At 42.0% G+C, this 23,866-nt stretch overlaps 1 protein-coding gene across 7 annotated transcripts in view; it reads right to left on the bottom strand.

Moving 5' to 3' along the window:
• Positions 1–23,866, bottom strand: part of arap1 (ArfGAP with RhoGAP domain, ankyrin repeat and PH domain 1) — a 105,578-nt gene that overhangs the window by 51,274 nt on the left and 30,438 nt on the right. For all 7 annotated transcript variants that reach the window (XM_077221394.1, XM_077221393.1, XM_077221395.1 and 4 more), the window contains 10 exons: positions 19,810–19,892; positions 19,626–19,732; positions 18,531–18,695; positions 18,073–18,142; positions 17,727–17,847; positions 16,738–16,928; positions 15,420–15,526; positions 11,147–11,346; positions 10,610–10,695; positions 10,050–10,232 (listed from right to left, as the gene is read on the bottom strand). In XM_077221394.1, the coding sequence (XP_077077509.1) occupies positions 10,050–10,232; positions 10,610–10,695; positions 11,147–11,346; positions 15,420–15,526; positions 16,738–16,928; positions 17,727–17,847; positions 18,073–18,142; positions 18,531–18,695; positions 19,626–19,732; positions 19,810–19,892 (1,313 nt within the window). The remainder of the gene's footprint in view (positions 1–10,049; positions 10,233–10,609; positions 10,696–11,146; positions 11,347–15,419; positions 15,527–16,737; positions 16,929–17,726; positions 17,848–18,072; positions 18,143–18,530; positions 18,696–19,625; positions 19,733–19,809; positions 19,893–23,866) is intronic.

Raw genomic sequence — 23,866 nt, 5'->3', positions numbered from 1 at the left:
ACACTAAACAACTAAACACGGGTTTGAGTCCCACACACTAAACACGTGTTTGAGTCCCACACACTAAACACGTGTTTGAGTCCCACACACTAAACAACTAAACACGGGTTTGAGTCCAACACACTAAACAACTAAACATAGGTTTGAGTCCTACACACTAAACACGGGTTTGAGTCCCACACACTAAACAAATAAACACGGGTTTGAGTCACACACACTAAACACGGGTTTGAGTCCCACACACTAAACAACTAAACACAGGTTTGAGTCCCACACACTAAACACGGGTTTGAATCCCACACACTAAACAACTAAACACAGGTTTGAGTCTCACACACTAAACAACTAAACACGGGTTTGAGTCCCACACACTCAACAACTAAACACAGGCTTGAGTCCCACACACTAAACAACTAAACACGGGTTTGAGTCCCACACACTAAACAACTAAACACAGGTTTGAGTCCCACACACTAAACACGGGTTTGAGTCACACCCACTAAATAACTAAACACGGGTTTGAGTCCCACACACTAAACAACTAAACACGGGTTTGAGTCCCACACACTAAACAACTAAACACGGGTTTGAGTCCCACACACTAAACACGTGTTTGAGTCCCACACACTAAACAACTAAACACGGGTTTGAGTCCCACACACTAAACAACCACACACTAAACAACTAAACACGGGTTTGAGTCCCACACACTAAACAACTAAACACGGGTTTGAGTCCCACACACTAAACAACTAAACACGGGTTTGAGTCCCACACACTAAACACGTGTTTGAGTCCCCGACACTAAACACGGGTTTGAGTCCCACACAGTAAACAACTAAACACGGGTTTGAGTCCCACACACTAAACAACTAAACACGGGTTTGAGTCCCACACACTAAACAACCACACACTAAACAACTAAACACGGGTTTGAGTCCCACACACTAAACAACTAAACACGGGTTTGAGTCCCACACACTAAACAACCACACACTAAACAACTAAACACGGGTTTGAGTCCCACACACTAAACAACCACACACTAAACAACTAAACACGGGTTTGAGTCCCACACACTAAATTACCACACACTAAACAACTAAACACGGGTTTGAGTCCCACACACTAAACACGGGTTTGAGTCCCACACAGTAAACAACTAAACACGGGTTTGAGTCCCACACACTAAACACGGGTTTGAGTCCCACACACTAAACAACTAAACACAGGTTTGAGTCCCACACACTAAACACGGGTTTGAGTCCCACACACTAAACTACTAAACACAGGTTTGAGTCCCACACACTAAACACGGGTTTGAGTCCCACACACTAAACAACTAAACACAGGTTTGAGTCCCACACACTAAACACGGGTTTGAGTCCCACACACTAAACAACTAAACACGGGTTTGAGTCCCACACACTAAACAACTAAACATGGGTTTGAGTCCCACACACTAAACAACTAAACGCGGGGTTGAGTCCCACACACTAAACAACTAAACACAGGTTTGAGTCCCACACACTAAACAACTAAACACAGGTTTGAGTCCCACACACTAAACAACTAAACACGGGTTTGAGTCCCACACACTAAACAACTAAACATGGGTTTGAGTCCCACACACTAAACAACTAAACACAGGTTTGAGTCACACACACTAAACAACTAAACACGGGGTTGAGTCACACACACTAAACAACTAAACACAGGTTTGAGTTTCACACACTAAACAACTAAACACAGGTTTGAGTCCCACACACTAAACAACTAAACACGGGTTTGAGTCACACACACTAAACACAGGTTTGAGTCCCACACACTAAACAACTAAACACAGGTTTGAGGCCCACACACTAAACAACTAAACACGGGTTTGAGTCCCACACACTAAACACAGGTTTGAGTCCCACACACTAAACACAGGTTTGAGTCCCACACACTAAACACGGGTTTGAGTCCCACACACTAAACACAGGTTTGAGTCCCACACACTAAACAACTAAACACAGGTTTGAGTCACACACACTAAACACGGGTTTGAGTCCCACACAGTAAACAACTAAACACGGGTTTGAGTCCCACACACTAAACAACTAAACACGGGTTTGAGTCCCACACACTAAACACAGGTTTGAGTCCCACACACTAAACACGGGTTTGAGTCCCACACACTAAACACGGGTTTGAGTCCCACACACTAAACACAGGTTTGAGTCCCACACACTAAACAACTAAACACAGGTTTGAGTCACACACACTAAACAACTAAACATGGGGTTGAGTCACACACACTAAACAACTAAACACAGGTTTGAGTCACACACACTACACACGGGTTTGAGTCACACAGACTAAACACGGGTTTGAGTCACACACACCAAACACGGGTTTGAGTCACACACACTAAACACAGGTTTGAGTCACACACACTAAACACGGGTTTGAGTCACACACACTAAACATGGGTTTGAGTCCCACACACTAAACAACTAAACACGGGTTTGAGTCACACACACTAAACACAGGTTTGAGTCCCACACACTAAACAACTAAACACAGGTTTGAGTCACACACACTAAACAACTAAACACGGGGTTGAGTCACACACACTAAACAACTAAACACAGGTTTGAGTCACACACACTAAACACGGGTTTGAGTCACACAGACTAAACACGGGTTTGAGTCACACACACTAAACACGGGTTTGAGTCACACACACTAAACACAGGTTTGAGTCACACACACTAAACACGGGTTTGAGTCACACACACTAAACATGGGTTTGAGTCCGACACAATAAACAACTAAACACAGGTTTGAGTCACACACACTAAACACGGGTTTGAGTCACACACACTAAACACGGGTTTGAGTCACACACACTAAACACGGGTTTGAGTCACACACACTAAACACGGGTTTGAGTCCCGCACACTAAACACGGGTTTGAGTCCCGCACACTGCATGTAGAGCTGGAAAAAACTGTAAGACCTTGAAATGCAACTAATGAAATGAACCAACATGCCTCATGAATCTTTCTGTTTCCTGTGAGTGAGAAAAATATTCCTGTGTCTCTTCTGAATTCCCCTGCTCTGCTGCAGACCACCCACCATATCAACACACACAGAGAGAGAGAGAGAGAGAGAGAGAGCGAGAGAGAGAGAGAGAGAGAGAGAGAGAGAGAGAGAGAGAGAGAGAGATCTGGAGTGTGTTTCAGCTTTCCAAATCAGAGTAAATGTCTTTGCGTCTGTTGAAAATGCTATAAAACCACACCCGAACTACAAACCAGACAATGAGTTTGTGTGAGAGAGAGTGTGCTAGTGTTTCTGTGTGTGTGTGTGTGTGTGTGTGTGTGTGTGTGTGTGTGTGTGTGTGTGTGTGTGTGTGTGTGTGTGTGTGTGTATGATAATCCTAAAAACACAAGCAGAAAAACCCACACAGACAGTAATCGCTTTGTATTAATCAAGTCCTCAGAAACACCATCAGTCTCGTCGTCTGTCTCGACACAAACACTCCTTCAGGAACGGCTGTGGATTTAGTGACAGAATCTTAGTAAATACTGTGCGTTTCATCTAGTTTCAACTCCAGTGTTTATTCTCAGACGCTCAGAAAGTTCATTTGCTGGATTTCCACCCTCCATCCACAGAAACAAAATCAAAGTTACCAAAGTCACCAGGGAAAAAAAAAGTTTTCTCCTCTATAATGTCGTTTATCCGAGTATATTTGTTTGAAGGGGCATGTCAGTGTGAGACTTCAGTGTAAACGCCCACTGCTGTGATTGGCTCTGAGACTTCAGTGTAAACTGCTGTGATTGGCTGTGAGACTTCAGTGTAAACGCCCACTGCTCTGATTAGCTGTGAGACTTCAGTGTAAACTGCTGTGATTGGCTGTGAGACTTCAGTGTAAACTGCTGTGATTGGCTAACATCTTTGCATATGAAATAAGTCATACAAGTGGAACCCTCGACAACTTTTAACTCTCGACAACTTTTTTACTATTACAGCTCTCAAGGTTAACTAATCGTGTTGAGTGTTGATTATAGTATTATATTTAGATCTGTGGCATGAAAGGTTGCAGTTGAGAGCATGAATGCAGTGATCTCATCATTGCAACTCGATTTCTGCACACTAACAAATGCTTTCATCATAACTAAAAGTGCAAACACAATGTAAATAAGGGTTTCATTGATTATTACGATTATTAGTTTTAGTGAGAGTCCAGAACTCAGTCACTGATAAACGCGCTGTTTGATTGACAGCTCAAGCGATTGCAAAGGGAGCATTCTACTTTAATCACAGTTTAAATAACAGATTATTTTCATCCTACTAAGAGAAACAATGTGAAGTTGATTGTTTAGTCACTCACTGGTTTTATTTACGGGCACATAGCTAGACAAAGAAAATCAGAATTTACATTAATCATTACATGTCAGAAATAACTGGACACAGAGCTGCTGTAAAGCCAAAACAATCTCTGTTACTTTAATTTCCTTTTATCACTGTAAAGATGCTTTGAAACAGCCCATATAGTTAAAAGCGCTATATAAATGGTGACTTGACTTGTTTGCAAAGCCTGCGCCGAAAATGCGACTGTTTTACCAAAGAATCCACAGTTAAAATGTACCACATACAAATAAATATTACTCAACTGAGACATTCACATTGTTGAAAATAAATAAAATAAAAACTTTTGGAAGTTACTGTTATTTGTGTTTAGCTCTCCTATCAAACAAGGAAACAAGGAAGTTTTGAGTTCGGAAACTTGCAGGATATTCTTATAGCATGATGACCTCTTATATGTAAAAAGCTCTAGGAAAACAATTAAGATGTGTGTAATCAAGACCTAAAGCCAGCGACAGCAAACCAGACGACTTGGAAGAAGCAACTTTAGATCCCGATGGATGGAGGCGATGTCGGACACAGCCAAAGATATCTCACACACACACACACACACACACACACACACACACACACACACACACACACACACACACACACACACACACACGCAGGCCAGAAACACCTGCAGCATGTGTGAACATGTGTTTTTGTTTATAACACGTAGCACTGAGATTCCAGAGGACTGTAATGGAAACACACACATACTCTGAGCTCTTACACAACCTACAATATGTATTTCCACCACATGAAATCAGACACACATAAACACACACTAAATTAATCTGACAGCGGGCAGGAAAACCGAAGAGATGAAAGAAACATTACATACAGTGATCAGGATGTTGTCATTACAACTTCCACAGCATGACACACACTCACACACTCTCACACACTCTGTCACACACACTCACACACACACGCGCACAGACTCTCAGACTCTCACACACACACTCACACACACGCGCGCACAGACTCTCAAACTGTCACACACTCACAGACTCTCACACACTCTCTCACACACACAGTCTGATTCGCTATCTTTGTGAGGACTCTCCATAGACATTAACTGTATATTCTGTCCACTTACACACACACACACACACACTAACCTGACACCTAAACCTACTCACATCACAAAACTTTCTGCATTTTTACATTTTCAAAAAAATATAATGTAGAATGTTTATTAACCCATTTCCCTCGTGGAGGCCGTTGGCTGCTCCTCAATGCTGATCTCAGGTTTTACTATTCTTGTGGAGACATTTGGTCCAAACACTGTAATATAAACCTGAACACACACACAAACGCAGAGACAAACACACACACATCACAAACACACACACACACACACACACACACACACACACACACACACACAAACACAGAGAGACAAACACACACGACACACTCACAGACACAAACACAGAGAGACAAACACACACATGACACACTCACACACACAAACACAGAGAGACAAACACACATGACACACTCACACACACAACACAGAGAGACAAACACACACATAAAAACTGCAGAAAGAGAAGAAAACTGCGTCATGGAGAAGAGAAATTCCACACGACACACACACATATGACATCATACCAAAACACACAATACAAACACAAACATGCCAGCATAACATTAACAAAGTACAGAAACACACACGCATTCATCAGGACATGAGTAAATCAGTGTGTGTGTGTGAGTGTGTGACACACAAAGCCACCCATTGAGGAAGGTAAGAATGTGAAGAGAGACACGATCATCGTCTCCTGCTCATTCTCTGTTGGGTGGGTCTGCCTCGGCATTCCTTAGGCTGACACACACACACACACACACACACACACACACACACACACACACACACACACACACACACACACACACACACAAACACACACACACACATACACACGTGTTCTAATAATGCAAACATCAACAAACATCATGTGAAAGATGTAGAAAACCTTCAATCTTAACACACACACAGCACATGTATGTGTTCTAATACTACAAACATCATGTGAATGTTGTAGAAAACCTTCCATCCTAACACAAACTTAAAACTCACATGCACTCTCTCTAACACACCTGAGAAAACACATGCATTAACTCACCCAGCTGATTGACACGAGGTTTAAAGTCGGCCCTCGACCTCACTGTGTGTGTGTGTGTGTGTTGTATAGCCCTAAGCGCAGTGCAGATCACACACAAACACACTGACGTGAATCACAGCGACCGAATGACAGAATGAGAGAATGAGGGGCGAATGAGAGCAGAGAGGGGCGGTGTGGGCGGGGCCTGCAGGAGAGGGGGTGGGGCCTGTATGAGATGGGCGGGGTCAGATATATCACACTAGCTGTGGGCGGAGCCTAGTCACAGCCTGATCAACAAACCCACATGCAGACACACTCTTTCTCCCTCAGTCTCACTCCTTTAGTAATCTAATGCAGGAAAAAAACATTAGCGTTTCTTTTCAGACAAAAAAATAGATTATGATAATATCAATAATAGTTATAAGAATGATAACTTTTAAAGCGAAGAGAAAAAATTTTTATTCAGTCCAGAAAATCTGTCTGTCTTCAGCCTGCTCTCATTCAACTCATCTCTCTCTCTGTGAGTGAATGCTCTCTTTGTCTGTCTCTCTGTGTGTGTGTGTGTGTGTGTGTGTGTGTGTGTGTGTGTGTGTGTGTGTGTGTGTGTGTGTGTGTGTGTGTGTGTGTGTGTGTGTGTGTGTGTGTGTGTGTGTGTTTTAGGAAGCAGATCACATCACGCTGTGATTGGTTTTGTGTTGTTTTGGTGGACTGCATTGAAAGCTTCCTGTGTGAGAGTGTGTGTGAGAGTGTGTGTGTCTGCCTGACTGTGAGTGTAAGTGTGTGTGTGTGTGTGTGTGTGTGTGTGTGTGTGAGTGCACGCAAATAATAATTTCATCAGAACACACACACACACACACACACACACACACACACACACACACACACACACACACACATATCAGTTCATCTAACAGACACAATATGTCACACTCAGCTTCACATTAACCAAAACATCACACACACACACACACACACACACACTGATGAGCCACAACATTACGATCAGCCACAGGTGAACAGAATATCGTCGATAATCTCCAAACATAACCACATATTAATATCTGGGTAGATCAGATGGTCTCCTAACGAGGCCGGATCAGTTCTCGTGATCAGTGTGTGTGTGTGATGCAGGAGAACCGAGGCGACTGGGTCAGAATATCGTGTGTGTCGTCACAACAGAAACACACACTGACACGCAAGAGCGGGTTTCCATCGCCTGACGCTTCATCACGTCACAGCTGATCCTCTTTTCCTCAGGACACACACATCACTGCATGTCTTGAGTGTGTGAAGGATGTACGGTCTGGTGCAACTCTGAACAACTGTTTTATTTTATTTCATTCACCATACACACGATAGTGGCTGTTCACACAACGGTTCTGTGCGTAGACAAACACAGAGCTGCGGTTTTTCTGGATAAAAACAAAAATAACGTTTACATTGATCAACCGATTTCAGTGGTTTGTACGTGGTGCACAAAAAAGATCCATCTCTAGTTATTTACAATCTCGATAGTTCATTTTCACATTAAATAAAATAAACTTTTCTCATTGTGGAAAAAGCATTTTCTGTCTTTAACCCGATTTCAGCTTTTCTTGTGCTTATGAGAAAATGAAACAAAACCTTTTCTGTATTTGTATAGCGCTAAAATGATAGATATTTACTGATAGATCCTCCAAATATACAATAACGAAGATAACTGATGGATCCTTTATGGTAATGCATATGATATGGAACAACTACAGTGCGATGCAGAGAGTAAACATAAGATAAAGTGAGAAGTAATAGTAAATAGTTTAGTGTATAGTCATAACGGTATACAGCTAGTAAAATAGCACTGAGTAGTATAATATTATAAGTATAGTAATATAATAATAGTAGCATCTTCCTTCAGGTCAGACTGTATTGGTAATAAAGAACACACTGAATGTCCGCTGTGTTATATTTCCCTTTAACAGTTCAGGGGTTTTTGACATTTGCTTCTTGCTTCTCCATTTTCACAAGTTTGAGTCCTGTCAAGATAAAGTCTTCTCTGCTGACTCGCTCATGAAGACAGTTTTGTCTTTCTGTTGCTGTTTACGGTCAGGGACTATTACTGATTTTACTTCATTAAGGTTGCATAAATATATATTTTTTCATCTTTGTTCGTCTCTAATACAGGGTTCGTACAGACACTGAGTTTTCACGAACTGCAATCAGAGATTGAACAGTGTGTGTGTGTGTGTGTGTGTGTGTGTGTGTGTGTGTGAGACTCACGTTATTGAGCTCCCTCTGGTTGCCGAACAGTGTGTGTGTGTGTGTGTGTGTGTGTGTGAGACTCACGTTATTGAGCTCCCTCTGGTTGCCGAACAGTGTGTGTGTGTGTGTGTGTGTGAGACTCACGTTATTGAGCTCCCTCTGGTTGCCGAACAGTGTGTGTGTGTGTGTGTGTGTGTGTGTGTGTGTCAGACTCACGTTATTGAGCTCCCTCTGGTTGCCGAACAGTGTGTGTGTGTGTGTGTGTGTGTGTGTGTGTGTGTGTGAGACTCACGTTATTGAGCTCCCTCTGGTTGCCGAACAGTGTGTGTGTGTGTGTGTGTGTGTGTGTGTGTGTGTGTGTGTGTGTGTGTGTGTGTGTGTGTGTGTGTGTGTGTGTGTGTGTCAGACTCACGTTATTGAGCTCCCTCTGGTTGCCGAACAGTGTGTGTGTGTGTGTGTGTGTGTGAGACTCACGTTATTGAGCTCCCTCTGGTTGCCGAACAGTGTGTGTGTGTGTGTGTGTGTGACTCACGTTATTGAGCTCCCTCTGGTTGCAGAACAGTGTGTGTGTGTGTGTGTGTGTGTGTGTGTGTGTGTGTGTGTGTGTGTGTGTGTGTGTGTGTGTGAGACTCACGTTATTGAGCTCCCTCTGGTTGCCGAACAGTGTGTGTGTGTGTGTGTGTGTGTGTGTGTGTGTGTGTGTGTGTGTGTGTGTGTGTGTGTGTGTGACTCACGTTATTGAGCTCCCTCTGGTTGCCGAACAGTGTGTGTGTGTGTGTGTGTGTGTGTGTGTGTGTGTGTGTGTGTGTGTGTGTGAGACTCACGTTATTGAGCTCCCTCTGGTTGCCGAACAGTGTGTGTGTGTGTGTGTGTGTGTGTGTGTGTGTGTGTGTGTGTGTCAGACTCACGTTATTGAGCTCCCTCTGGTTGCCGAACAGTGTGTGTGTGTGTGTGTGTGTGAGACTCACGTTATTGAGTTCCCTCTGGTTGCCGAACAGTGTGTGTGTGTGTGTGTGTGTGTGTGTGTGTGTGTGTGTGTCAGACTCACGTTATTGAGCTCCCTCTGGTTGCCGAACAGTGTGTGTGTGTGTGTGTGTGTGTGTGTGTCAGACTCACGTTATTGAGCTCCCTCTGGTTGCCGAACAGTGTGTGTGTGTGTGTGTGTGTGTGTGTGTGTGTGTGTGTGTGTGTGTGTGTGTGTGTGTGTGTCAGACTCACGTTATTGAGCTCCCTCTGGTTGCCGAACAGTGTGTGTGTGTGTGTGTGTGTGTGTGTGTGTGTGTGTGTGTGTGAGACTCACGTTATTGAGCTCCCTCTGGTTGCCGAACAGTGTGTGGTATCTGCGGTATTTGCCCTCTCTGTATTTGGCGGTGATGAAGCGGCGTCTCTCGTCGCTGCTGCTGTTCAGGGTCAGCTCTTCACTGGGAGGAACATTGGCCGCCCAGAACTGATTCGCCCGCTCGTTTCCCACAGCCAGGAACAGCTGGAACACCAGGACAGGGTGTGTGTGTGTTAAACATGAGCATCAGGATCCCAGATATCGGGGAGACACTGATTGATTACTTTATTATCCCCATCGATATTTTAATTAATAGTTTTTTGAAATGTGGCCGATTCAAAATCGATTCTCAAAGACCACGAACCATATTTATTTATATATCAACCAAAAGCTAGTATTAGTTTTCCTCCACTGTTCTTGCAGCCTCCATGTTACAGCTAATGCTGTGAGATTTAATGATCATTTTATCTTAAACAAAATAACCTGATCCAGTTTGATCAAGGCATCTGTTCTGACTCGTCCAGTTTTCGCATCAAAATCCTGTCTATTCATCGTATGCATGTGATATACACGACACGCACCTGGATGAGATCTTCAGTCCAAACCTTCTTGTCCATCTTGAGACTGCGCACTTTTGATACGCTCGGGCCGAGACCTCGATGCTCTCCTGTCACACACACACACACACAATTAGGGCTCATCATGATTGTTCTGATGAAAACTGCTGTTCCGATTAAAAAAGAAAAATGAAAAAAAAATGTGTATGTATATATATATATATATATATACACACACACACTAAAGTATATACTACTATATATATATATATATATATAATAACAAAAGTTATTCATTGAAGAACAAGTGAATTTTCTCTTCTGTTGTTTAATTAGTGTTATTATAGAGCAGGAATATCAGGCTATTATTAGATCCAATATGCTGATACACACGAACACAGAGTCTCGCGTTTCAATGGTTTAAAGTCATATTGAAATGCTCACAAAGGAACTGAAATGTAAATGTTATAACAAGAATCCGATTGCCAAGCCCTATTGATCAGATATGGTTTACAGACTCAGCTAGTAATCGAAGCTTGTGATTGGTCAGCTAGTGTTCACCTGCACATCGCTTGCAGAACACCACGGCGAGGTTGATGGCGGCCCACTCGGGTTTAGCGGCGCTGCAGTCCGCACACATCTGATTGGACGGCTCCGCCCAGATCCGCTCGGCAACCTCGTAATTGGACAAGGCCTCTTTAATGGAGTCGCGCATCGCCTCCACCCACTGATCCTTCAGCTGGTCTGTGTCGGCTACAAAACTACACACACACACACACACACACGTTACAGCGATTTCTGCATCACGTCATGATCCCCCCCGTTTTGTTTAGTTTAGTTAATAATAAGAACACTGGCAGTATGTGGATACGTTTCTGTGGGTCTGAGATAAACCTCGTGCATTTGTTGAGTGCGTTCACACTCAGATACAAACACAATCACACACACACACACACACACACACACACACACACACACACACACAGATGTCACATCTGACTTTCATATTCACTGAGCAAAGGAAGAAAAAACTACAAAACCACAACATCCGTGAGAACCAAAACACACACAGACACACACACAGACACACCCACACACACGCACACACACACACTCACACACCCACACACATACTCACACACACACACACACGAACACTCACACACACACACACAGTTATTTCAGCTGGCCGGATAATATGGAGTTAATATTGTGCCATAATTAAACAAACAAATCCAGCATTTTGGAAACAAGCTCAAATCTGCTTTGCAAAGGAAAACTTGACTTGCAAACAAACAGAAAGCAATGTGCAAGTACAAAGGTCAAACATTTGAGTGAAAATGCAGTCGAGTAACACATATGGATTGTGTTTTACAAATATAAATAAATGAGCCAAGATAATATTTCACAAATGAATAGAAACCATCCTACAAATTGCATGTAACCTTTGAACAAATGCACTTAGTAGCACTTCACTCTAGGATAGAGGAATCTATAAACTGAAAGCTTTACAGATTACATTTACGTTACATTTTCTGAACGAGTCTATTTCTTTAGTTTTTTCATAAATTAATGAGAACATTTCATTTAATTGAAAGGAGGGTCCCACTTATTTATTTAGTTGGAATTCAGTCAGCTTAAAGTCCCTGTAAAGTCTAAATAAAGTATGTGTTCTGAGTTTGTCATATCACAGAAAAATGTGTTATTAGACGCCCAGCCAAATTTGAATGATAAAAAAGCCGGCAAGTACATAAAATAAGCTATCAAAATCTTGAAAAAATGAGCAGTAGTCTCTGCTCTCAAACGCTGGGGGCGTGTCCACTGGCTGCGCTGAAACCACGCCCACTCGCGGTAAAGCTGCCGTCGCCACACTCGACTCAACTGTCACCCGCTACAGCCGGAATGGATGCTCCTAGCAGCTTATTAGGTTAATTATAACATAAGCGCACAAGGCAACTTACACTCATTGGTGGGCACGCACTGCCGATGATGTCACCAGCTGTCGGCGCGACGGGAGGATGAAGGCCGAGGCGGGAGATAGTCGTTCGGCCCCATTCACCAGTAACAGCGGATCAGTGAATCCCAGTTATCCCGTGTAAAATGATCACTACAGAGGCGGGTTTTGGTGGTGATCCTCAGCTCTCCATCAAGGTGGCTCTTCACAAAATGAATCCACCTCTTCTTGATGTGATCGTATTTAGGAAATTTAAATAAGGACACCGATCTGTTTAGTACATGATCGCATCCAGGTAGTACGCATTTCCGTGACGAAGACATAGCTAACTAGCGAACTGTACGCTGTAGTAACTAATAATACTGACAGTAACTCGCGATTGAGCGCTAAACTGATGCGAGTGTGCTCGATTTATATTGAGCCCCGTTTTAAACCCGCCCCAAAAAATCCGGAAAATATCAATGGTGAAAAACTGTTTAACGGTCTAACTCCACAATTCAGTACTTCACAGTTTACAGTCTTTGTAATATGTTTTAGCAATACATTTCTAACATTTATAATGTGTTTAGAATTTTTTTTTTAATTGCCTTTACAGGGACTTTAACTGTTAATGTAATAAAATAATGAATGAACAAAACAAACAATATACAATTATTTCGTAACTTGCCTGTGACATGCAGTGCCCAAATTATAATTTTGACAGACAAAATGAAACCCTCCTTTCAATTAAATTAAATGTTCTCATTAATTTATGGAGAAGGAAAGAAACGGACCTGTTCAGTGTAGACATAATCACTAATTTATTCATTTCACACGCGTCCGATAGGAAGAATTAAAAAAAGGAACATATGATGGCAGAGCTTTCAGTTTATATATTCCTCTATCCTAGAGTGAAGTGCTACTAAGTGCTAATGTGGATTTCTGTCTAGATATGTAATAACATTTTGCAAAAGAAATCCTCAGAAAGGTTAATTATAGATACAGTAATACAGAAACTCTCCTGTTCACCGCTCATGTTCCTCAGCTGTAGGCAAAGGCACGCGTTTCAAATCAGTGCTTCTCCCGGGAGACTAGCGCTACATTAATCACCTAGCTTAGCGCCATATACTGGTCTCCCGGGAGACTAGCGCTACATTAATCCGCTAGCTTAGCGCCATATACTGGTCTCCCGGGAGACTAGCGCTACATTAATCCGCTAGCTTAGCGCCATATACTGGTCTCCCGGGAGACTAGCGCTACATTAATCCGCTAGCTTAGCGCCATATACTGGTCTCCCGGGAGACTAGCGCTACATTAATCCGCTAGCTTAGCGCCATATACTGGTCTCCCGGGAGACTAGCGCTACATTAATCACCTAGCTTAGCGCCATATACTGGTCTCCCGGGAGACTAGCGCTACATTAATCACCTAGCTTAGCGCCAACTACTGGTCTCCCGGGAGACTAGCGCTACATTAATCCGCTAGCTTAGTGCCATCTACTGGTCTCCCGGGAGACTAGCGCTACATTAATCACCTAGCTTAGCGCCATATACTGGTCTCCCGGAAGACTAGCGCTACATTAATCACCTAGCTTAACGCCATCTACTGGTCTCCCGGGAGACTAGCGCTACATTAATCCGCTAGCTTAGTGCCATATACTGGTCTCCCGGGAGACTAGCGCTACATTAATCCGCTAGCTTAGCGCCATATACTGGTCTCCCGGGAGACTAGCGCTACATTAATCCGCTAGCTTAGCGCCATATACTGGTCTCCCGGGAGACTAGCGCTACATTAATCCGCTAGCTTAGCGCCATATACTGGTCTCCCGGGAGACTAGCGCTACATTAATCCGCTAGCTTAGCGCCATATACTGGTCTCCCGGGAGACTAGCGCTACATTAATCCGCTAGCTTAGCGCCATATACTGGTCTCCCGGGAGACTAGCGCTACATTAATCACCTAGCTTAGCGCCATATACTGGTCTCCCGGGAGACTAGCGCTACATTAATCACCTAGCTTAGCGCCAACTACTGGTCTCCCGGGAGACTAGCGCTACATTAATCCGCTAGCTTAGTGCCATCTACTGGTCTCCCGGGAGACTAGCGCTACATTAATCACCTAGCTTAGCGCCATATACTGGTCTCCCGGAAGACTAGCGCTACATTAATCACCTAGCTTAACGCCATCTACTGGTCTCCCGGGAGACTAGCGCTACATTAATCCGCTAGCTTAGTGCCATCTACTGGTCTCCCGGGAGACTAGCGCTACATTAATCCGCTAGCTTAGTGCCATCTACTGGTCTCCCGGGAGACTAGCGCTACATTAATCCGCTAGCTTAGTGCCATCTACTGGTCTCCCGGGAGACTAGCGCTACATTAATCCGCTACCTTAGTGCCATCTACTGGTCTCCCGGGAGACTAGCGCTACATTAATCACCTAGCTTAGCGCCATCTACTGGTCTCCCGGGAGACTAGCGCTACATTAATCACCTAGCTTAGCGCCATCTACTGGTCTCCCGGGAGACTAGTGCTACATTAATCCGCTAGCTAAGCGCCATCTACTGTTTTAGAAGAGGAAGTTGCTCAACTGCATTAGAGAGAAAATCGAGCCGAGAGATCTCATGAAAAGCCAAGTGTCCTCAATCATTTGTATGCACTAGATTTGGTATTTGTTCAAAGGTTACATGCAATTTGTAGGATGGTTTCTATTCATTTGTGAAATATTATCTAGGCTCATTTTTTTATATTTGTAAAACACAATGCATATGTGTTTCTCCACTGCATTTTCACTCACATTGACCTTTGTACTTTGAACAATTACTCTCAGAGCGAAAGATTAACTGAGAGATGAACGAACGCATGACGGATAGAAAGAAGTATAAAAGAGTGTGTGAGTGTGTCACCTGAATATGCGGTACGGTGTTGTCAGATCAAACCCTCTTCGGTCCATCTCCTTCACATTCCCAACGTTCATATCAATAGACGTGATCCCGATTCCGAGACGATAATCCTGAACAGAAACACACAAGCTAACTTTACCATGCAAACAGGAATGGTTGTACACATCATTTCATCATACTTTATGAATAACCACACACACATAGTTTTAAATTATGCAACTGAACATTGAGCAATGCAATCAGACAAAAGTAACACACACACACACACTAACATCCAGAAAGAGTCCATGTCAGCAACTAAAGTGGTCATGGTTTGAGAACTCAAAGTTTTCCTTGATCTTTTGACACATAAGAGCGAGGTCGTTGTACTATAAAAACATCCTGTAAGTTTCAGAACTCAATACTTCCTCGTTAGCCCAAAAACAGCTTTTATTGAAACCAAGCACTGAAGACGACGGGTTTCAGATTGTGTCACATTATAACATTAATCAACCAGATCACTTATAAACCAGAATCAGACCTACGCCCACTCATGTAGCCCCGCCCACTTCTTTAGCCCCACCCACTGGCGCGTCAGATGAGAGATCCAGGATCAAAGCATCCTAAAGCTATTTATCTTCAAGTATAGAGCATTATTTGTCCGTTCGGCACATTTCCCTGTGGGGAAGTAAATCAGTCGCAGTTTCGGCGCAGGCTCTTACAGTAAGATATGGACCCGACAGTTATGCCACAACATGAATTGAATTGAATTTATTTCAGGATAACCCCTTGAGATGTATCATCTTATTTTCAAGGGGGTCCTGCAACATATATATGCACAGACACAAAGATTAACATGCAAGTAACCGTGTTCAGTCTAATGCCAGTGATTTCTGATGTAATGATTCATTTACAGTCAGACGTTCCTTGGCTCAAATTCGTTTATGCGTCAGTAAATCAAGCCAGTGACTAAACGTTCAACTTCACACTGTTTCTCTTGGTAGCATTAAAATAATCTGTGATTTAAACTGTGAGTTATGAAGAAAGCATGGGTGAGACCAGTCTGTCTATATTCAACATTTTTCACGATTAGTTAATATCGACAGCTGTGATAGTAAAAACTTTTTACCTTTAAAAGTTTTCACGTCCACATTTAATGCTCATTTCATATGCAAAGGTTTTAGCCAATCACAGCAGTGGGCGTTACTGAGTCTCATAGACACGCCCCTTCCAATAATAATGATCAAATCGGGCAGAAAATGGCTTTTTCAGGGCTTTTTCTCCCATTGGAAAAGCTAATCTGCAGGAATGAGCCTGGAAACTGGAAAGACGAAAGATTTACCTCTGTGTTTTTGTAGAGGTAGACTTTATCGGCACACACCACCGTGTAGAGTTTGGAGCGCAGGCCACGCATCTCTAGATAACCCTTCATCTCGTAGTTCACACAGGGGTTAAAGGTCAAGTCCAGGCTGGTCCGCGCCCGAGACACCCCGACACAGCTCTTCAACACCGCCACCCACTCGTTCCTGTCCACTGACACACACACACACACACTTCAGTCGTTGAGTGAAAGTGACTGTGTTTATCTCACTAGTCTCTAGTATCTCGTGTTTAAGTCATGTGAATGTGATATTAAAACTAAATTTACTTCCATATATACCTGACATATCTTTAAAAGTCTTGAATTTAGTTATAAGTATCTTAAATGGTATAACACACGTCTTAATTATCACTTTAAGAGATCTTACATTTAGGGACAGAAAACAGGACTCGTGATACGGCTAAATGCAATTATTAAACGTCAAAAAAACGTTGATTTAAATCAATAAATTTAAGTGGTGCATGTTGAAGTTCAACACACTTCTGCTTTGATCTACTGTTGATGTATTATGACAGTGTTTACTGTATTGTAAATGTTTTAGATGACTGTATGAGTGTGTGTTTCATCTTCTACCTGATATGCTGAATAAGCAGCTGGCTGGTTTATAATTAAAACACCGCAATTATGCAGAACATATTTTTGCTGGTTATTATTGATATTTCGGTTCCACAACTATTAAATAAATACAGTTTGAACTTGAAATACTTAAAATTCTAGTCTTGTACAGCACACAAATATATATATATATAAGCCCTGTGTTGGTGTGTTTTCGTGAGGTCACACAAACTTTTGTTTCATCAGACCACTAAACCTCACAGATAAACAGTGCATCCCACGTTCACAAACACACTTTATTATCTACTTTAAACAATAACACACACACAAACACACACACACACACACACACTCACACACACACACACACACACACACACACACTATACACTCACAGTCGCTCTCGGCGCGGAACAGGAAAGTGCGATTGTGCGTCACGACCTCAAACTTCTGATCGCCCACGTTGACCACGCCGGTGATGGACACGGTCGGTATGATCCTCTTCGAGTAGACATCCTACACACACACACACACACATGAACATTTAACCCCCCATCAGCAGCGGATGTAAATGTCAGTGGTCATGAAGGACACGTGCAGTGAGATACGCACATCATGTCCTTTCACATCATACTTTAACCAGATGAGTGTACACTACTGAACTACTGTAAAGTCACCATGAAATAAATGGAAAAATCTTGTTAAAATAGAGAAGAAAAGACTAGAGTCAGAAACACACACCTTCTCGGTGTCAAAGTATCTCAGGTATTCAGCATCCAGTTTGACCCAACGTCGCTGGTAGATCAGAGACCTGCACACACACACACATATATTACATTACACAGTTTATTTATTTAGGACAGATTGCTTCAAAAAAGGTTTACACAAGTTATGCTGTGCGAAAAAAACTTCCTTTTTTATTACAGATATTTTGTTGTGGAAGTGAACGTTTTGTTCTCTTGAACATGTGGGACAGAAACTGCTTTATTCATAAATTGATTTACGCAATATTCAAATTTTGCTCAAAAGTTACATATAGAACGTTGGATGGAAGCAGAGATAGATACACACACGCACACACGTGCACACACACACACACACACACAAGCACACGCGCACACACACACACGCACACACGTGCACACACACACACGCGCGCACGCACACACACAAGCACACGTGCACACACGCACACGCACCCTTGAGGAGGATTCTTGTCCAGCCAGCCCATTTTAATAACCGGGACGCTCGTGGAGTCGAGCTCTTCCCGAGGAAGCGAAGCACTAACATGACCAGTGTACGGCAGATAGATGCTGTTCTGAGAGCCCGAGATCGAGCCGAAATCATCACACCACGAACCCCGCCTGTGTGTGTGTGTGTGTATGTGTGAGAGAGAGAGAGAGAGAGAGAGAGAGAGAGAGAGAGAGAGAGAGAGAGAGAGAGAGAGGCAAGATTAATTAAGCAAACATCTAATAAACACACACTCAGTCACTCACAGGCACAGAACACACCCCATCAGACCTTCACACATGTATTTTATGTTCAATGTCTAACTTCAGTTGTTACATGATTTCTGTATTATATTCTCTTTATATTATTTATTATTATTACTCTATTTATTTTATTATAAAAGAGAGAGAGAGAGAGAGAGAGAGAGAGAGAGAGAGAGAGAGAGAGAGAGAGAGAGAGAGAGAAAGAGAGAGAGACAGAGGGAGAGAGGGAGAGAGACAGAGAGAGAGAGGGAGGGAGAGAGAGAGAGAGAGAGAGAGGAAGAGAGAGAGAGACAGAGAGAGGGAGGGAGAGAGAGAGAGAGAGGAAGAGAGAGGGAGAGAGAGGGAGAGAGAGAGAGAGAGAGAGAGAGAGAGAGGGAGGGAGAGAGAGAGGAAGAGAGAGGGAGAGAGAGAGAGAGGGAGAGAGGGAGGGAGAGAGGGAGAGAGAGAGAGAGAGAGAGAGGGAGAGAGAGAGAGGGAGAGAGGGAGGGAGAGAGGGAGAGAGAGAGAGAGAGAGAGAGAGAGAGAGAGAGAGGGAGAGAGAGAGAGAGAGAGAGAGAGAGAGAGAGGGAGAGAGGGAGGGAGAGAGAGAGGAAGAGAGAGGGAGAGAGAGAGAGAGGGAGAGAGGGAGGGAGAGAGGGAGAGAGAGAGAGAGAGAGAGAGAGAGAGGTCAAGAAAAGAAGGAAGTGTTATATTATTACATCAAACATGAACTTCTCCTATTGCTAAATCCAATAAAGCCTTACAGGAACACATTTGCGTATAAAAATATAAATAAGTTGAAGCATGTGTTAATAGACTCACTGTACGGACACGGACTGGTAACAGTGTGTCTCGTCATCGAGCAGCTCGTCGTCGCTGCACAGGCTGCTGTAACGGGGCTTCGTCGTCTTGGGAACCAGCAAGGACATCTATTGGAGGAAACAGCTGTCAATCACACAGCGGCTGTGCTGATTGGACGAATCTGAGGTGTGGAGGAATTACGCACCTTGTTGGCCATGTCTATGAGTTTAGCGTCTCTGCAGGGCTCTCGGTCGTCATATTCATCTGAACTATCCCCTGAATCACACTCTGCAGAAACAAGACCATTAACCAGAGACGAATCAGTCAAACGAGACATTGCTTGTGTTTACAGCATCAGAGTCTTGCACAATGACTAGAGCAGGTGCACAAACAGGTGCATTTATGAGCCACCAAATGCTTCATCATATTTGTGACCCTGGACCACAAAACCAGTCACAAGAGTCCATGTTTTAAAATTGAGATTTATACATCAGCTGAATAAATAAGCTTTCCATTGATGTACGGTTTGTTATGATGGGACAATATTTGGCCGAGATACAACAATTGAACATCTGGAATCTGAGGGTGCAAAACAATCCAAACATTGAGAAAATCTCCTTTAAAGTTGTGCATTTATCAGGGCCTGAATTTCGTTTTGGAAAATAGGGGGGAAATCCCCCTTTAGGTTATTCTTATGGGGGGGATTTTAATTTGAGGGGGGAGTTTTTTTAGACAATTTTTAAAAAATACGTTCACCTAAATGTTTGCTCACTCGTTGTATTTGTGTTTTTACAATGGGGTCATTTTTTTTAGTTTACACAACAAAAGGAAGCTTGATTTCCATCTTTGAAATAAATTGAAAAAAGTAGCACAAATAAATACATGAAATAAAGAGAAAAGTTTAGGTCTAACACTAGTGTTCAGAAATGCTAGAAACGGAAAAAAGTAATCAAATGTAAAATAACACGGAAAAGTCTTTTAGTCCTGTATAATTTGAATACATAGGCTATTAATCTTGATTCCTTACAATTAATTCTATCTTTTGTTGTTTTATAATCAATAATGACAGACACAGTTTAGGCTACTCTCACTTTAAGAGCTAGTGCACGGATCCACGTTCACATGTTGCGTGTAAAGCGCAGTCCGCGACACTTTCTCCTATTTTAAAAAGGGCTCGCTGTTGCTAAGCAATCATGAGCCGTTCTCCATGAAGACGAAGACGTTTCAGCAATGGATGAACGCGCAATAAACGTAACGTGAACGGCCCATACTGTTTTCATTATAGTGTCACATGCATTTTCTTTTTGTATTATTTTTTTAAGACATAACCGATTGTGTTTGAGAGGATACTCCCCAAGACTGGAATTTAGACAATGTTGTGTGCTTTTGACCGTTAAAGCGCTATAATTCAAGAAAAATTACTCAGTTTTGTGACTCACGAGCTGTTTGTTATGCGGGTTAAAATCGCTTGAATGTTTAAATAGGTAAGACTTAAAAAGAAGCACAAATTATAAATAATAGTGACGATGCAATGGCCCGACAATTGTCAATTGTACAAGTGACATTTCCATCGAATGTCTTGAAACGAGAGTCTAGAGTCGCCGCCTGCAGCCGCGCGATTGGCTTGCCTTGTGTAACACATTTTAAGAGACAGAGAAGACGCGGCATTGGCTGAATCACTCACGCTGTTTGTGAAATTGCGTCTCCCAGAATGTTTTAAAATGACTGATTTGATCTTATTATCTGTTAGGTTAAATTCACTCATTGGCCTACATGCTAGATTGAATGAATGTTTGCGGGAATTTCCCGCATTATGAACGCAAGACCTGCGGGAATGATTAAAAAGATGCGCAATACCCGCAATCCCGCACCGAAATTCGAGCCCTGATTTATGTTCATTATCGTGCTGCACTCACTCACAAAAATAAATGTTATTTACGGTAGGAAATTTTCTAAATATCTTCATGAAACATGATCTTTACTTAATATCCTAATGTCCAGGGTCACGTATTTATTGTAGTATTTTCAGTTTTACAAACAGTACAATCACAGGACAGGACCAAACACAACAATACACACATAAACAACAACAACAACAACAACAACAGAAACTCCTTCAGTTAGATTAACATTTGCAGTTCTCCACAACACTAAGCACAGGCACCAGAGGGCAAACAGATTTATGCCCAACGGGACATTATGGACAAGGTGGAATTGTACTAATGGAGAAAATCAGATATAAAATTTGTAAAAAAAAAAAAAAGAAAGAAAGAAAATAAGTAAATAATAATAAAAGATAGCGCATAGGGTAAATCTGGCATGAAATTTAAGGAGAGTGACAATTATAAAAGAAAACAATTAAGATTTCAAATTGTGTCATCGTCTCTGATTTTGACTAATAGTCAAGAAGTCCCTAAGGAATTTCATATCCACCTATTTACAGAGATATTCAAAATTAGGAAATATTAATAATAAAACAACACTTATGTATTTTTACCAACAAAAAAAAGTCATTGTTTGAGGAAAGTGGCAATAACAATAAAGAAAAAAATAGTTTGTGTTGTCGTCATTGTCACTAGTTTTTGATAAATAATTAAGGAAAAGACTTTTAGATATTCAAATGAGATATTAAAACAAAAGAAATAACATGGGCATATTTATATTGTAGACAGAGGAGAGGTTCAAATGCTCCATCTTTAAGTGTTCATTGCTGTAGCTTTGAGCTCATTTATGTGCTAGAATGATATATTTTAATGAGAGCATCATGTTGCACTCCAGGGCGCGCGCTCGTACACACACACACACACACACACACACACACACACACACACACACACACACACACACACACACACACACACACACACACACACACACACACACACACACTTGAGCCAATCAGATGCTGTGTAGAATGAGAAAGCTCCTCCCCCTGATCTCAGGTGCAAATCATGTGACGTAAACGAAAGCCTACTGGCTTATTAAGAAACAGAACAAGCCCTTTTAAACATCCTGCAACAACTTCCTGTTTCAATAAAACAAAAGTTTTGGATCGGTAAGATTTTCAAAGTTACTGCAAGAGTCTCTTCTGCTCAGCAAAGCTGCATTTATTTGATTACAAATACAGTAAAAATATGAAATATTATTCCAGTGTAAATCATGTGAATTTATGTGAAAGTGTAATTTATTCCTGTGATCAAAGCTGAATTTTCAGCATCATTACTCCAGTCTTCAGTGTCACATGATCCTTCAGAAATCACTGTAATATGATGATCTGATGATCAAGAAACATTTATGATTATTATCAATTTTGAAAACAGTTATGCACATTTATTTTTCAGGATTCTTCATTAAATTGATCAAAACTTACAGTATAAAGACATTTATAATGTTACAAAAGATTCTATTTCAAAAATACAACTTTCTATTCAGCAAAGAATCCTGAAAAAACAATGTGCATAACCGTTTTCAACATTGATAATAATCATAAATGTTTCTTGAGCATCAAATCATCATATTATAGTGATTTCTGAAGGATCATGTGACACTGAAGACTGGAGTAATGATGCTGAAAATTCAGCTTTGATCACAGGAATAAATTACACTTTAATATATATTCACATAGAAAACAGATGATTTACACTGCTAACGTTTCTTGAGCATCAAATCATCATGTGACCTTTTTACACCACAGACTGAACCACATGAAGCATTGCTTGGTAATCGGTTGAGCTAAACTGGTATTATCTAATTGTGTAGTTAAATTTAACAGCTGACAGATATTCAACATGATTCATGTGTGAGACAGTCTAACAGAAGGACGGACAAAACCAGTGAAATATCAACTGATTTCTGTCATATTATTTGACCATTTTCTAAACTATAGCGAATAAACTGATAATATGAGAGATACTAAAGGAGTCTGGATAAATGTTGTCTGACTGTAGGCTGCTAGCATACAGCGAGTATGTTTAGCCCTGAACATAGCATTGTTATCGATGTTCAGTACGTCCTGTCTCGAAATCAACGTCATACAAGCCGACCAATCAGGGCGTGTACGGCCCATGTACCTTTACAGGGATTTCAGCGCTTTTCCTTGCTCAAACATGATTAAAGCTAGAGCTTAATTAGAGATATCAGCCGAATGTCTTCCTGCAGTTGTGCTGGGAGTATTTAGAGCACGTGTGTTGTAAAACTCATGAAGATTTGTATTCTATTCGCATGCGTTTTCTTCAGTTGCAGCGCATTGAACCCTCTCAGCC

This window comes from Siphateles boraxobius, unplaced genomic scaffold (genome assembly GCF_051911475.1).
Source record: "Siphateles boraxobius isolate OS27281-9 unplaced genomic scaffold, OSU_SipBor_1 82, whole genome shotgun sequence".
Classification (NCBI taxonomy): Eukaryota; Metazoa; Chordata; class Actinopteri; order Cypriniformes; family Leuciscidae; genus Siphateles; species Siphateles boraxobius.
Note: the sequence above shows the minus strand (reverse complement) of the source record. Positions and strands in the feature narration are given on the sequence as shown.